Genomic DNA, 13,371 nt, shown 5'->3' on the forward strand with positions numbered 1-13,371 from the left:
TGACTTATCTTCCCAGTCTTGTGTTGAAATCACTAAGGGGGTGTTGGTGAGGATTTTATGTATTTGCAAAGGAATGTACATGGTACTTACAGTAAACACCTGTTCAATAAGAACAAGATTTATGAACCCATTGGATGAAGTCTTACATATTTCTGCTTCATATTCATTACTGGTGGACAACCTTTGAAGAGTGGATGCACAATACAATGAATTTTGCCTATTCAGGGCATTTATTGGATTTTGATGTCAGAAAAGATATAAATGTCTCCTGAAACTGAAGAAAAAAAACCCTTTCAGCTACTCCACAAATCCAGATCTCCCATGCTAAAAAGACATTAAGCACATCTTTTGAATTGTTATAGCTTGCCGCTATAGAAAGAGGATAGAAATAGTAATCATATTGTGTGTTCATCTCTGTTTCTGTCCAGAGAGGGATGTCGTCAACACAATTAGTCATGCACTTTTTGATGGACTGCCACACAATTTGGTGAATATTGTGATCATGACCTAAAGACTTTGACCAATCACTTTGCTCCTACAATTTGTGTTCTGTTTATTGTGTTTTGTCTCAAAGATTAGTACAGTGAATGATTAGATCTGTATGATATATCCTAATGGATAGCATGCACTTCACTGTAAGCCTTGCACCATGCCTGGCTGTTTTCATGCACTCATTGCCTTTTTATTACAGACATCAACTGCAATGGGCAGGGTCATTGATGGGGTCTGTAAGAAATTCAAGCTGGCTGAAGATAATCACCCCAACTATGTTAGATTGCAGGTGTTGTTTGGACCATACATGTGGTATTTGTTAACTCTGGTTGGGAGAGATGTGTCTGACAATTGTAGCCAAGTAGATAACCAGTGCTTGTGAGTGAGCCAAAAAATGCTTCCATAAGTGTGCAGACACAATCAGTACTTCCATAAGTATGCAGACACAATCAGTACTTCCATGAGTATGCAGGCACAATCAGTACTTCCATAAGTATGCAGACACAATCAGTACTTCCATAAGTATGCAGACACAATCAGTACTTCCATAAGTATGCAGACACAATCAGTACTTCCATAAGTATGCAGACACAATCAGTACTTCCATAAGTATGCAGACACAATCAGTACTTCCATAAGTATGCAGACACAATCAGTACTTCCATAAGTATGCAGACACAATCAGTACTTCCATAAGTATGCAGACACAATCAGTACTTCCATAAGTATGCAGACACAATCAGTACTTCTATAAGTATTCAGACACAATCAGTACTTCCATCAATACTGCCTAAGTTGCCAACTTTCTCAGATCTCTTGTCACTCATGGCAGAAGATTATCTATTCCTAATAGGGTCCAGGAATCTTCACCATCTGGGACCTCCCAAACAGCCTTGGCTCTACTCTCCAACCATAGAACCACATCAGACCATACCAGCAGTGAATAGACTACAAGGACCAGTACTGACATGGTATGGCAGCTCAGACCATTCCATGGCAACCCATCATTACATACAGACCCTGGAACTGGCTATGTTGATCAGTGTGTTGATGGCTGGTACTGAACCTCTTCACCAGACACCAGTCAGCTCCAATACTCAACCTCTCCAATTCTGACACGGCCTCTACCTACATCTACTAGACATGTATGGTAATCTGTTTTCTTGGCATACACTGTCCTGGACTCACTCAGTCATGCCACTGTGAGATGTGATTCTGCTGCAGATACCCAGTGCAACCAAATTCAGTGCAAAAATAATCAACAATATTCATTACAGGATCTATGAAAGTATTGCAGATCAGTGCTGGACAGGTCCATGACTTGGTCTAACTTCTTAGCAAGCCAGTACTGGCTAGATGATTCTCTGTTTCTGGCCACTCTGAACCTGCCTTAGACTTGTGACAGCACTCACAGTGAATACCTGGAGATCACAGTGTTACAGAATGGATGGACACCCCACTTTGTTTATCATCCATCATTAGCTTAGTTGTTCCTACAGGTTTCCTTGTCCCCCCCACACCTCTGACTTTGTAATTGCATGCTTGCAAGCACCACCTTCTGTATTGAATCCAGTAATGTTTAGAGATGACTGAGCCTTCCATACATCCATTAGTCTAACATTATCTAAGTCCTCCAACTCCATCAGTGACCTATTACACGATTCCATTGGAAAATTACACAATTCCAATGGCCTATTACTCGATTCCAATGGCCTATTACTCGATTCCAATGGCCTATTACACAATTCCAATGGCATTCATCGACCTCTATATCAAGATAGATCAGCCTTCTATGAAGTAGTTACCAGTTGGTCAAATCATTAATTTTTTTCACTACTTTGAAAGGCAACTTAAAAAGAGGCCTTTAATTTTACAGGATGACTCCCAAATAACTTATACAAAATATACATACTGAATTTCTGTGGCAGAAAGATCCAGCCGTTGACAGAGATAATGCATTCTTGAAATGAAATTATATCTGCACAAACACAGTATGACTGGCTGGGACACCTATGTTCCGATCCCCTTCCAAGAAGTGAGTGGGGTATGGTCCCTTCAATAGTGCTTCATGTTCATAAAACTCCTGGAAATGAAAGCCATGGCAAATGCCTTTTGATCATGGCAGAAGACATTATCTGGGAAGGGCATCCTGATTCTATCTGATGATTTGACTATCACCAATTACCTCAGAAGGCTTGCAGAATCAAGTTCCAAGATCTCTGACTTCTGGTTTGGGATTTTTTTCATAGGTTATGTCATCATCAACAAATCCACTTTCAAGTCTGTCACATTCCATGCAGGCTGTTTGTCATTGTAGACTTGAAGTCTAGATGGAATCAACCAGTTCACACAATCATTCATTATTCAGTCTTCAGTCAGCTTCAGTGATGAAATAGAACACCAAGACCCAGATCCAAACACCTGAGCATTCATAGAACTGGAACATCCTAGAAAAACGCCTTTCCTCCTTCTCTGTTTCCCAAGATATTGCCGATAGCAAGGGAATTTCATTGCCGATTAATTGATTGATCTCTAAATTACATACTGAACATATATATCTGGCTTGTATCAAACAGGCCCTAAGAAAGAAATATTTCTGCATGTAAGTGGTTGACAGACTTGATAGGGAAAATCAATTTGAAAGTCTTTGAGGGGCAATGGAGAATTTTCTACCGTTGGTGTGAGGAAAGAAACATCTGTTTTTTAAAACCTCAGTACCACAAATAATTAACTGACTCTTATGGTTTTTTGAGAAGATAGCTTCAGTCACAATAAAGGGTTACCATTCTATGATTTCAGTCATGTTTTAGCACAATGGAGGAGAGGACATAGACCACACTACAGACATGTCTGACCTTCTGGATAATTTTGAGTTTTCTCAACTGAAGGACTAAAATGGATCCTGCCATGTGTTCAGACTTGGTTGAGCAAGGCATCGTTTGAACCACTGGCTTCCACTTTGCTGATTCACCTTTCCCAGAAGACCTGCTTACTTGTCAGCAGGCAGAATCAGTGAAATTCTTTTTTGGACTTTTATTTCCCAGGGTTTCCTTAGGACACCATCTGGACATTGTAGCTGTACCTGAAGCACATTGAACAAATCCGACTCAGTCTTGGATTATTTACTCTATTTAGCCCACTGAGAGAGACATAGTCCAAATGAATTTCAGGAAGTACATGAGGTTAGGACAGTCCCCATCAGCATAGCATTCAGCTTTGTTGATATACCACTTATCAAGTTAGTTGCATGGTCATGCATTGTTTCTTGCTTCTAGGCAATTCTTTGATTAATCATAAATGACAGCTTTATAAACCTAATCACTTATCATGGGGTGTCCTATTGATCACTAATCACGTTGTCTTGGGATGCCCTATTGATCACTAATCATGTGTCTTGGGATGCCCTATTGATCACTAATCACGTGTCTTGGGATGCCCTATTGATCACTAATCATGTGTCTTGGGATGCCCTATTGATCACTTGTCACTTATCTTGGGATGCCCTATTAATCACTTGTCACTTATCTTGGGATGCCCTATTGACCACTAGTCACTTATCTTGGGATGCCATGTTGACCACTAGTCACTTGTCTTGAGATGTCCTGTCTGGAGATAAATAATTTCATACTGCAGTGTTAACATGACCAACATTAGACTGGGATGGAAGTCAAAGATGATATTCTCTTGCTTTTACTGCAGAGATGTTTTATCCCAAAGAGCTCAGTTTGACCTGGTGGGACTTAAATTGGCAGTACAACAGGCAGGTACCTTCTCAGGTCATTCAGCAGCTTCATAATGTGGGTTACTCTAGTTTGACTGGTTTGTGGGAACAAAATTTGATCTCAGACTACATTAACTGATTGATCTGTCATAACAAGCAATATCTCTCACAGTACTTGCAGGTGTTTCACATGTTAGGAGACTGGAGACAGTCAGTGCAGGGATAGAAGATGTAACTCCCTCCACCTCTTTCCTATTCTCCAAACTCATTATGATTTGTTAATGTATTTGAAGAAGAAGACAATTTTTGGAGTAAAATATGTTTCTTCAGTAATACGTACCCTGTCATAATATGGGCACACAATCTCTCAAGTCCACTCTGGTAAGTAAACCATTCTTGTCTGATTTCCTTCCTGGCAAATGCCTTCTTATATCTTCTGATGTTGGAAACATTTTCGTTAGCCTGGGAGGACTGGATTTGCAAGGTAGTGCATTTTCTCCTAATATGTTAAAATAGTGTATATTTTCACTCCAGTAGTACCTAATGATAAATGGGACTTGGCATCTTTTTAGCACATTTGTTGGTAAGACAAGCCAAAAGATATTGATAACTTCTTTTTAGCACATTTGTTGGTAAGACAAGCCAAAAGATATTGATAACATCTTTTTAGCACATTTGTTGGGAAGACAAGCCAAAATATATTGATAACATCTTTTTAGCACATTTGTTGGTAAGACAAGCCAAAAGATATTGATAGCATCTTTTTAGCACATTTCAGCCAGGGAGGGTTGGATTTAACTATAGTATAAGTGACACGGGTCATTTATGCGCATTTGCTCATTTTAAATTAAGTATAAATTGTCATTTTAAAATGTATTGGAGTGCCCTACTCATTGCTAATTATTTTTTTTTTGGGTGCCCTATCGGGCATTAATCATTTGTGCTGACATAAACATCACTAATCACTTCTCTCGGTGCCCTACTGATCACTAATTACTTGTCTTGTGGTGCCCTATTGGTCACTAATCACTTGTCTTAGGGTGCCACATTGATCACTAATCACTTGTCTAGGAATGCCATACTGATCTCTAATTACTTGTTTTGCCCTATTGTTCACTAATCACTTCTCTTGGTGCCATACTGATTGCTAATTACTTAGTCTTGGGTGCCCTATTGATTGCTAATCACTTCTCTTTGGGGCCATATTGATTGCTAATCACTTCTCTTGGTGCCCTACTGACTTGTAATTACTTGTCTTGGGTGCCCTATTGTTCACTAATCACTTCTCTTGGTGCCCTACTGATTACTAATTACTTGTCTTGAGTGCCCTATTGATTGCTAATCACTTCTCCTTGGGGCCATATTGATTGCTAATCACTTCTCTTGGTGCCCTACTGACTTCTAATTACTTGTCTTGGGTGCCCTATTGATCACTAATCACTTCTCTTGGTGCCCTACTGATTGCTAATTACTTGTCTTGGGTGCCCTATTGATCACTAATCACTTCTTTTGGGATGCCCTATTGATGTGGAGATATTTAGTTTTCAGTTCAAACTTGAGCATACAAGAGTTCACAACTGCATCATAGTCAGTGCTCTAGTAAAAAAAATTAATACATGTGGGTGGACAAGAGGGGCACCTTTTATCATCTTGGAGCCAAATGATTAAGATTTGTTGCTTAGTTATATGGCCAAAAATTTAGAGGGATGGGCTTGGAGGAAAGTACCCCACATGCCCCTCAATTTGTTTATACAAGCATAAACATCTGGACAACTAATCATGCACAGTTTTTACAAAAATGTGTTAAATCCATTTCTTTTTACAGGTAGCGCCGACAAAGGCTCCCCTAATACAAGTCTCAGATCTTTACTGACTGGAGCTCTCAATGGAAATCCTATTACAGCTTTTCCAAAACAGCTCATGTGACAACTAGCAGCAAGTATCAGCGGTCTACAGTGCTGACTGTATAGCATTCTTATCATCGACACTAATCCACATTTTGCATTGGAGTGTATTACTGTATGATGATGGAGGATGAAATGTTATTTCTCAGTTAAATCAAGACCATTCCATGACCAAAGATAACTGAGAGGAAATTGTATATGGTTTACTGTGTGGTTAGAATGGGGTATCAGTACAGCTGTGTTCATACATACAGTATTGATGTGCAGATGAAACGAGTTAACATTTTATGGTTGATGGCATTTAAGTGATTTCATCAGGATTTATTGTTAGTCCTTATATACCATTTCCTTACAGTAAATAAACAATTGGTGTCATTGTGTCATTGTTTTTATGGTGAGATATTAACAATGTTCCTACATATATGTATACTGTACACAAAATTAAATTTCTGGTGTTTGAAATGTCATGAAGTTGCATCAATGCATTGATACAATGTAAAATTTGATTCATGCAGATTAAAATCTTTGAAAAGTTATTGTCATTATGATATGAAAATGTATTTGTGTATTGATACAATGTATTAGTGTATTGATACAATGTATTTGTGTATTGATACAATGTATTAGTGTACTGATACAATGTATTATTGTATTCATACAATATATTAGTGTATTGATACAATGTATTAGTGTATTGATACAATGTATTAGTGTATTGATACAGTGTATTAGTGTATTGATACAATATATTAGTGTATTGATACAATGTATTAGTGTATTGATACAATTTATTTGTGTATTGATACATTGTATGAGTGTATTGATACTAAGTACCAATAATCATATTTAAATTTTTATAAAGAATTAGCTCGACTTATATTTGTCTGTGTGTAGTTCTTTTCTTCAATTAAAGATTCCCTATTGGTTAATAATTTACATAAGGGAAAGACTTTGAAGTTTCCTCCTGAACAGTTATGTACATGTTTATTGACTTTTAATAACCGGAGTTCTTTTTTTTTGTTTGGTATGTACTGTCATTTTCTTCCTTAGTTCATTTTTCGTCTGACTTATTTAAAAGGCTTCACACTTCACACATATTAATGCATAAATCACATTTCTTCGATTGCAATTAATGTCATGTTGAACTTTAAATAGCTTACCAATTTTTAATTTTATTGAGTTTCCTTCTCTTATTTTCAAACAAGTTTTGCATCTACTTGTTCCACATTTGGTTACTTGGGCCTCTCTTTTAGTGAAGTCAGATTTAGATCTAGTTAGAATTTGTTTCAAATTTTTGGGTTGTCTCTTAATAATTTTTCTTTTTTCTAAGACATTTTTCATTTTTACACTATGTTTGAGTAATTGTTCACGTGTTCGTACCTTTGATGTGTTCACGTGAAGAGCATTTATAAAGCATTCAAAGGAAGAAAGATATATATATATAAAAATATAATAAACTGACTACAAACAATGCAAAACTAGTATCTAGCTAGCCTAAGCGCGTTCAACTCTTAATGAATCTTTTTCAAAGGCAAATACAAAACATAGACAAGACAAACAAATAAAACAACAAACTGTTGTCTTTGTAAAACTTTACATGACTATGACTTGTTGTGGATGCTGAAAGATATTTTTATATTGACCTAGAAATCGATGAGCCATAGCGTCATCAGTTATTTTATGTAAATTTATGTACGCGCAAATTATATCTCAGATATTTTATTGTTGTAGTTGTAATTAAAGGTTATTGGGTGACTAATAAGCACATTTAGAGAATTATTGAAAAGAGAACATGCCAGCTGCAAAAAGGTAAATTATTGAGGTCCGTTGCATCCATAATAATAATCATGCCGCACCAACACATCATCATGTTACCAGCAGTCCAGCTGACATCAGTAGCCCAGCTGGCACCAGCAGTCCAGCAGACACCAACAGTCCAGCCAAACAGTTCATATGGGGATCTTAGTATTAGATCCATCTGTCTAGCCAAGCCATCAGTACCTTTATCATCTGTGGATATCTTATCATTACCATACCAGAGATTTCAATGAGAAATCTGTCAGTGCAACTGCGGACGTCACCCCATGAGCCCTTCTTTGTGGCTGAAGTGGGTTATATGTTCAGTGTACTATGAGATCTCTCAAGATCCGAGTCGCCTCATGAAGAATACAGCTCACAAGATTAGAGCCATTAGAGCAATGTTTCAATCTGTGATATTATAGAAGCTGTTGGCTGGCATACAGAGTCTACCTTCTCGAGTTTTTACCTCGGAGATTTAGCACAGCTGAGACAAACGTTGCATCTCGTAGGGTTGGGACAGCATGACAGATGGCAATTAGACCCAACTTGGTCAATCAGCACAGCATGTTAGCTTTCCTGGATTTGCCAGTGAAACATTTTGTACATGTAATTTTTTCTCAACCATGTAAGAGTCCAAGATCAAGGGATCCCAGGCTGTATTGCTTGTGCTCTTAGGAGAATGGGTTATCCTTCATAACGGGAATCCATCCATTCATCCCCCAGAAGGATACCCAAGGTAGACATCAGATGCTCAGCATCCCCTCCTCCTATTACTTATTCTCCCAACGTAATGTGATTGGGAAATGTATTCAAAGGAGAAAACAAATTTTAAAGTAAATTGTTTCTCCGAGAAAACTTACCTAATCACATTACTTAAAAAACCCTCCCATCCTCCCCGCTATGCGAGCATCCATGTTAATGTCTCGCACAGCTAAAACCTGGCGACACCTGGTGGTATGAAGGGGAGGTAAGACATTTTTCATCTTCATCTTTCAGTAGGGCTGGATTTGAGAGGTAGCAGGCTAATATTTCTAACATAATGTGATTGGGTAAGTATTCGCAGAGAAAAATAATATACTTAAAAATTTACTTTCTCCTCAGACAGGCAAAGAAAAAAGTCAGCTACTTATGGGACAGAGGTACTCAGAGGGATGATGTTTTTGACTTTGCACCAGTTCCTAAAAATGTGCCACTTTCATTCATAAGCCTTAAAGCGTTGGGCCTTCTCGTTCATGCAGTTCTTTCCATGATTGAAGGGTTGACTCGTTTCTGCTGCAAGACCCTCCAAACAAAAGCTAAGCATAAACAAGATGGTTGGGGCCTCGAGTGGCTGAATGGTCTAAAGCACTTTCCATTATGGATCACTGCCATCTCAACTCTGTCTACATGGGTTCGAGTCTCGGATTTGGCCAGTGTGGGTATGTGAGAAAGCTTGCCAGTAGCTTCTCGTGGGTCAGTGGTTCTTTCTGGGGTTTTCCCAGGTTCTTCCTCCACCATTAATACTGGCCGCCTTGTGTAGCCTATTGTGTGCTGAAAAATGGCGTTAAACCCTACAACAACAACAACAACACAAACAAGATGGTTCAGGCAAAGATGGAACACGTGGGTCCAAGGCTGTTTGAGAAGATCCTACCTGGCCAGGATCTTTCTAGGTAGCATTATCACTAGATTGATCCAGGATTTGTCACAGTGGAGAGGGACAATCAGAATCAATTTGCACTTCTGGCTCCTCTATTTCCTTATAATCCCAAGAACTAAGATTGTTTGGAGGAGGGGTATGCTAAGGACTACATACCCCTTCCCACTGAGAGATAGAGCACTGACAGACCTTGGGATCTGGTACTGAGGAAATGAAGGTGAACAGTTTGTGTGATTTCACCTGGTTGTTAAAAGATCAAACATATGCCCCCATAGCTGGCAAATCTGATGAAAGACTGATGGATGGATGGACCATTCTGTATGAAGAATCTGTTCCCTCCTTGACAGAATTTGCCAAGACATTGAGTTGGCTGGGATATGATCTGGATATTGATGTTGAGTTGAATGCCCAGACCAGAATATAGAAATGGTTTGATTTGGTACTGCCCTGTTTGAGGAGGTTTGTCACCATTGCCAAGTTGTCTGACATGATGAACACCGTCTTGTTCTGAAGATGGTCGCTCCACAAATGAAAGGCTTTGAATGATAGCTTTCACCTCCAAGAGGTTGATGCGGAGACCTATGTCCTCCAGACCCCACTGGTCTTTGAAAGTGTTTAAATCCTTTAACAGGTGGGTTCCTTAACCACATGTGCTTGCAATTGTACACAGTCACATCCGGGCACAGCTGTTCGAAGGCATTCCTGTCATGAGCCAGCTGGTTGCACCACTGGTCCAGGAATAATGAAGTTATTATTCTGATCCTGTAATCAAGTGACACGAGATAGAGAGGCAACCTAGCAGGACAAGACCTGCTGCTGCTTAAAACAGAGGAGTTGCAGAAAATCCCTGGTTGTGATCCATGTTGTTTTGGAAATGGATTCTGCAAGAATGATGATTTAGACCACCCAAAGTTGTACCAAGTTAAGATTGGTGAGAAAATCCATATCCAGATGGACGAACTGATGGGATGGACAAAGACTGTACTTTCCAAATAAATGATCAGAAAACCTAGATGATGTGAAAGGTTAGTGAGATTCTTCTTTCCTTTGACTAGAATGGAACTGATAATATGTTTCTGGAGGATGAAGAAGAAATCAGAATGGGCCTTTTATTGCAAAGTATCAAACTTCCAGAGTAAAACAGGAAGATGGAAGGATGAGAAGAAATTGGCAAGAACTAATCAATGCCTTAATTGCTTGTTTTATCAAGCATCACACCTGTAACTCCATAGATGGCATAGACAAGTGCCACCTGTAGGCAGTAAAGGGAAGTAATTGCCCAGAGCTATTGCACTTTGTCTTTATCATAAAGACAGGAAAGACAAATTTTCATTTTTGGGAGTGCTGAATTCGGTAGATAAGAGGGCTTGTATTCCTAATTTTAATATGATCAGGGAACATATTTGAAGGACAAACTAATTATAGATTTAAAATTAAATCATGAAAATTTTAGTATTTATTTTACCTTTCAACAGACTTGGTTTTGTTTGTTTTATGCCCCAATGATGGGCAATGTTTGGTTTGCCATGTCTGTATAATTATGTAGACCCATTATTCAGAGTTTTTCCAGCTTGTGTAGCTCAGTAATCCTTTACTCATTACCCTTGATATTTGACATATATTGTCATCACATACTCCCCTTCTCTCTATACCCTTGATATTTGACATATATTGTCATCACATACTCCCCTTCTCTCTATACCATTCCTGCCACTGGCCAGAGAGTCATGGTGTTAATTGTACTGGAGACACATTTTGTTAAAGTGCGAATCATTATTTATATTTCTTTAACTTCGTACACACTTGTTCTCTTTAAACTTCATTTCATATTTGGAATACAGTATCATCACATACTCTCTTCTCAGTACCACTTAAGGGATCATCAAGCCTTTTTAATTCATTCTTAATAACTCATTTCATCACAATCTGACATGATGAAAAAATAGTATATGAATATGTGAAAACTTGTAAAAACAAAGCTTTGAGGTAATTATAAAGTCCATATTCCAGATAATTATAAAGTCTATATTCCAGACAATTAAAAGTCCATATTCCAGGCAATTATAGTCAATATTCCAGACAATTATAAAGTTCATATTCCAGGCAATTATAGTCTATATTCCAGACAATTATAAAGTCCATATTCCAGACAATTATAAGTCCATATTCCAGACAATTAGAAGTCCATATTCCAGGCAATTATAGTCAATATTCCAGACAATTAAAAGTCCACATTCCAGACAATTATAAAGTTCATATTCCAGGCAATTATAGTTTATATTCCAGACAATTATAACGTCCATATTCCAGACAATTATGAAGTCCATATTCCAGACAATTATAAAGTATATATTCCAGGCAATTATAAAGTCCATATTCCAGACAATTACAAAGTATATATTCCAGGCAATTATAAAGTCTTTATTCCAAACAATTATAAAGTCCATTTTCCAGGTCTGTTCCAAATATGAAGCAGAGAACAAATCACTGGATGCTGTGTTTAGCTTAGTTGGTGATGGTATCAACATTGCAAGACTTTGAAGAAAAATGAACAAAAGTCATTTCAGGCAATGCTGCCCAGAGACAATTAACACATTAACCACTGGAGCTTTTTGGTCATTTTTGCCTGAAAATCGAGTAGGAAACACATTTTGAAAGCCATTTCTGAAAAGATCTGAAAACACCCAATGCCCGGTGATCTTTCAATAACATACTGCCTAGTTGTGTTCGAAACATTGTTTTTCGTTGGCTATTTGACTTGCGCATGAGCAGAAGGGTAAAAGTTGGATTTTTCCCCTTTTTTTTTTCTTTTTTTTCTTTTGGCTAAATGGAGCCATTATTTTTACATGCCCATATTATCCTACTTTTGCAAAGGCTCATCTGTCTGTTTGCAGTTCATACCAGTTTGCCTTAGATCTGAGACCAAAAAGTCCAAATTTGGACACAAAATCGGATTCCGACCACTGGCAAATTTTCGGAAGAAAAAGTCGCATCCAAAAAATGAGTTTTTTAAATCTGTATTTTGTATGATATTCCAGATTATTTGGTATCATTGTAGAGCTACATCTGTCTACCTTTCTATAATACCACCCACTTTAGTGTATCATGCATGACCATGACGCTACAGAACTTGGCAGTAGGCTACTACCTCCTGCCCCGTTAAGTCGTTACTAGGAGTTAATGTGTTAAGAAAAAATATGTATATCAGATAATTAAATTAAAAAATATGTTTAAAGAGAAGAAGTTAAGATTTAGCAAAATTCAAAGAAGTAAATAAACCAACAAAATTATAGAAAACTATTAAGTACCTAAAGAGTCAAAAAAATATTCTTAATTTCATGTGTAAATTATTATAAACATTTTATTAACATTGTGTAAAGAGTAAATATCTGAACCTTTGGCAGAGTTAGATTGGACTTGTGATGACAAGTTGAAAGGAGTGGTTAGAGCATTTGCCTCAGCTGTGGGAGGTCGCAAGTTTGAACCCTTGCTGAGTCATACCAAAGGCATAAAAATGGTACTAGCAGCAGCCTTGCTTGGCACTCGACATTTAGAAGTTAGTGCTAGGACTGATTGGTCTGGTATCAGGATAGTGCGACTGGTTGGGACATGATGCTACATGTCTGCAGCCTGATGCCCCAGTGGTAGACATCACTATAAAGTGTCACACTGCAGACATTGTAGAGATATGACTAAAATTGTCAAAGCTACATTAAAAATATCCAAAAACACACAGGCTGACTAGAGGCAATTGTGTATTTTGCAGAGTTGGATTTGACTCGTGATGATAAGTTGAGAACAGATTTAATTTAGAA

General features: G+C 37.9%; 1 protein-coding gene across 1 annotated transcript in view; it reads left to right on the plus strand.

Moving 5' to 3' along the window:
• LOC149795632 (transforming growth factor beta regulator 1-like) overlaps positions 1-6,653 on the plus strand; it is a 41,664-nt gene extending 35,011 nt beyond the window's left edge. Inside the window, exon 11 of the mRNA XM_089965461.1 lies at positions 6,039-6,653. Coding sequence (XP_089821587.1) covers positions 6,039-6,139 — 101 coding nt within the window. The 3' untranslated portion in view covers positions 6,140-6,653. The remainder of the gene's footprint in view (positions 1-6,038) is intronic.
• The last annotated feature ends 6,718 nt before the right edge of the window (positions 6,654-13,371 follow it).

This window comes from Sinohyriopsis cumingii, chromosome 7 (genome assembly GCF_028554795.1).
Source record: "Sinohyriopsis cumingii isolate HCF-2022 chromosome 7, ASM2855479v2, whole genome shotgun sequence".
NCBI lineage: Eukaryota > Metazoa > Mollusca > Bivalvia > Unionida > Unionidae > Sinohyriopsis > Sinohyriopsis cumingii.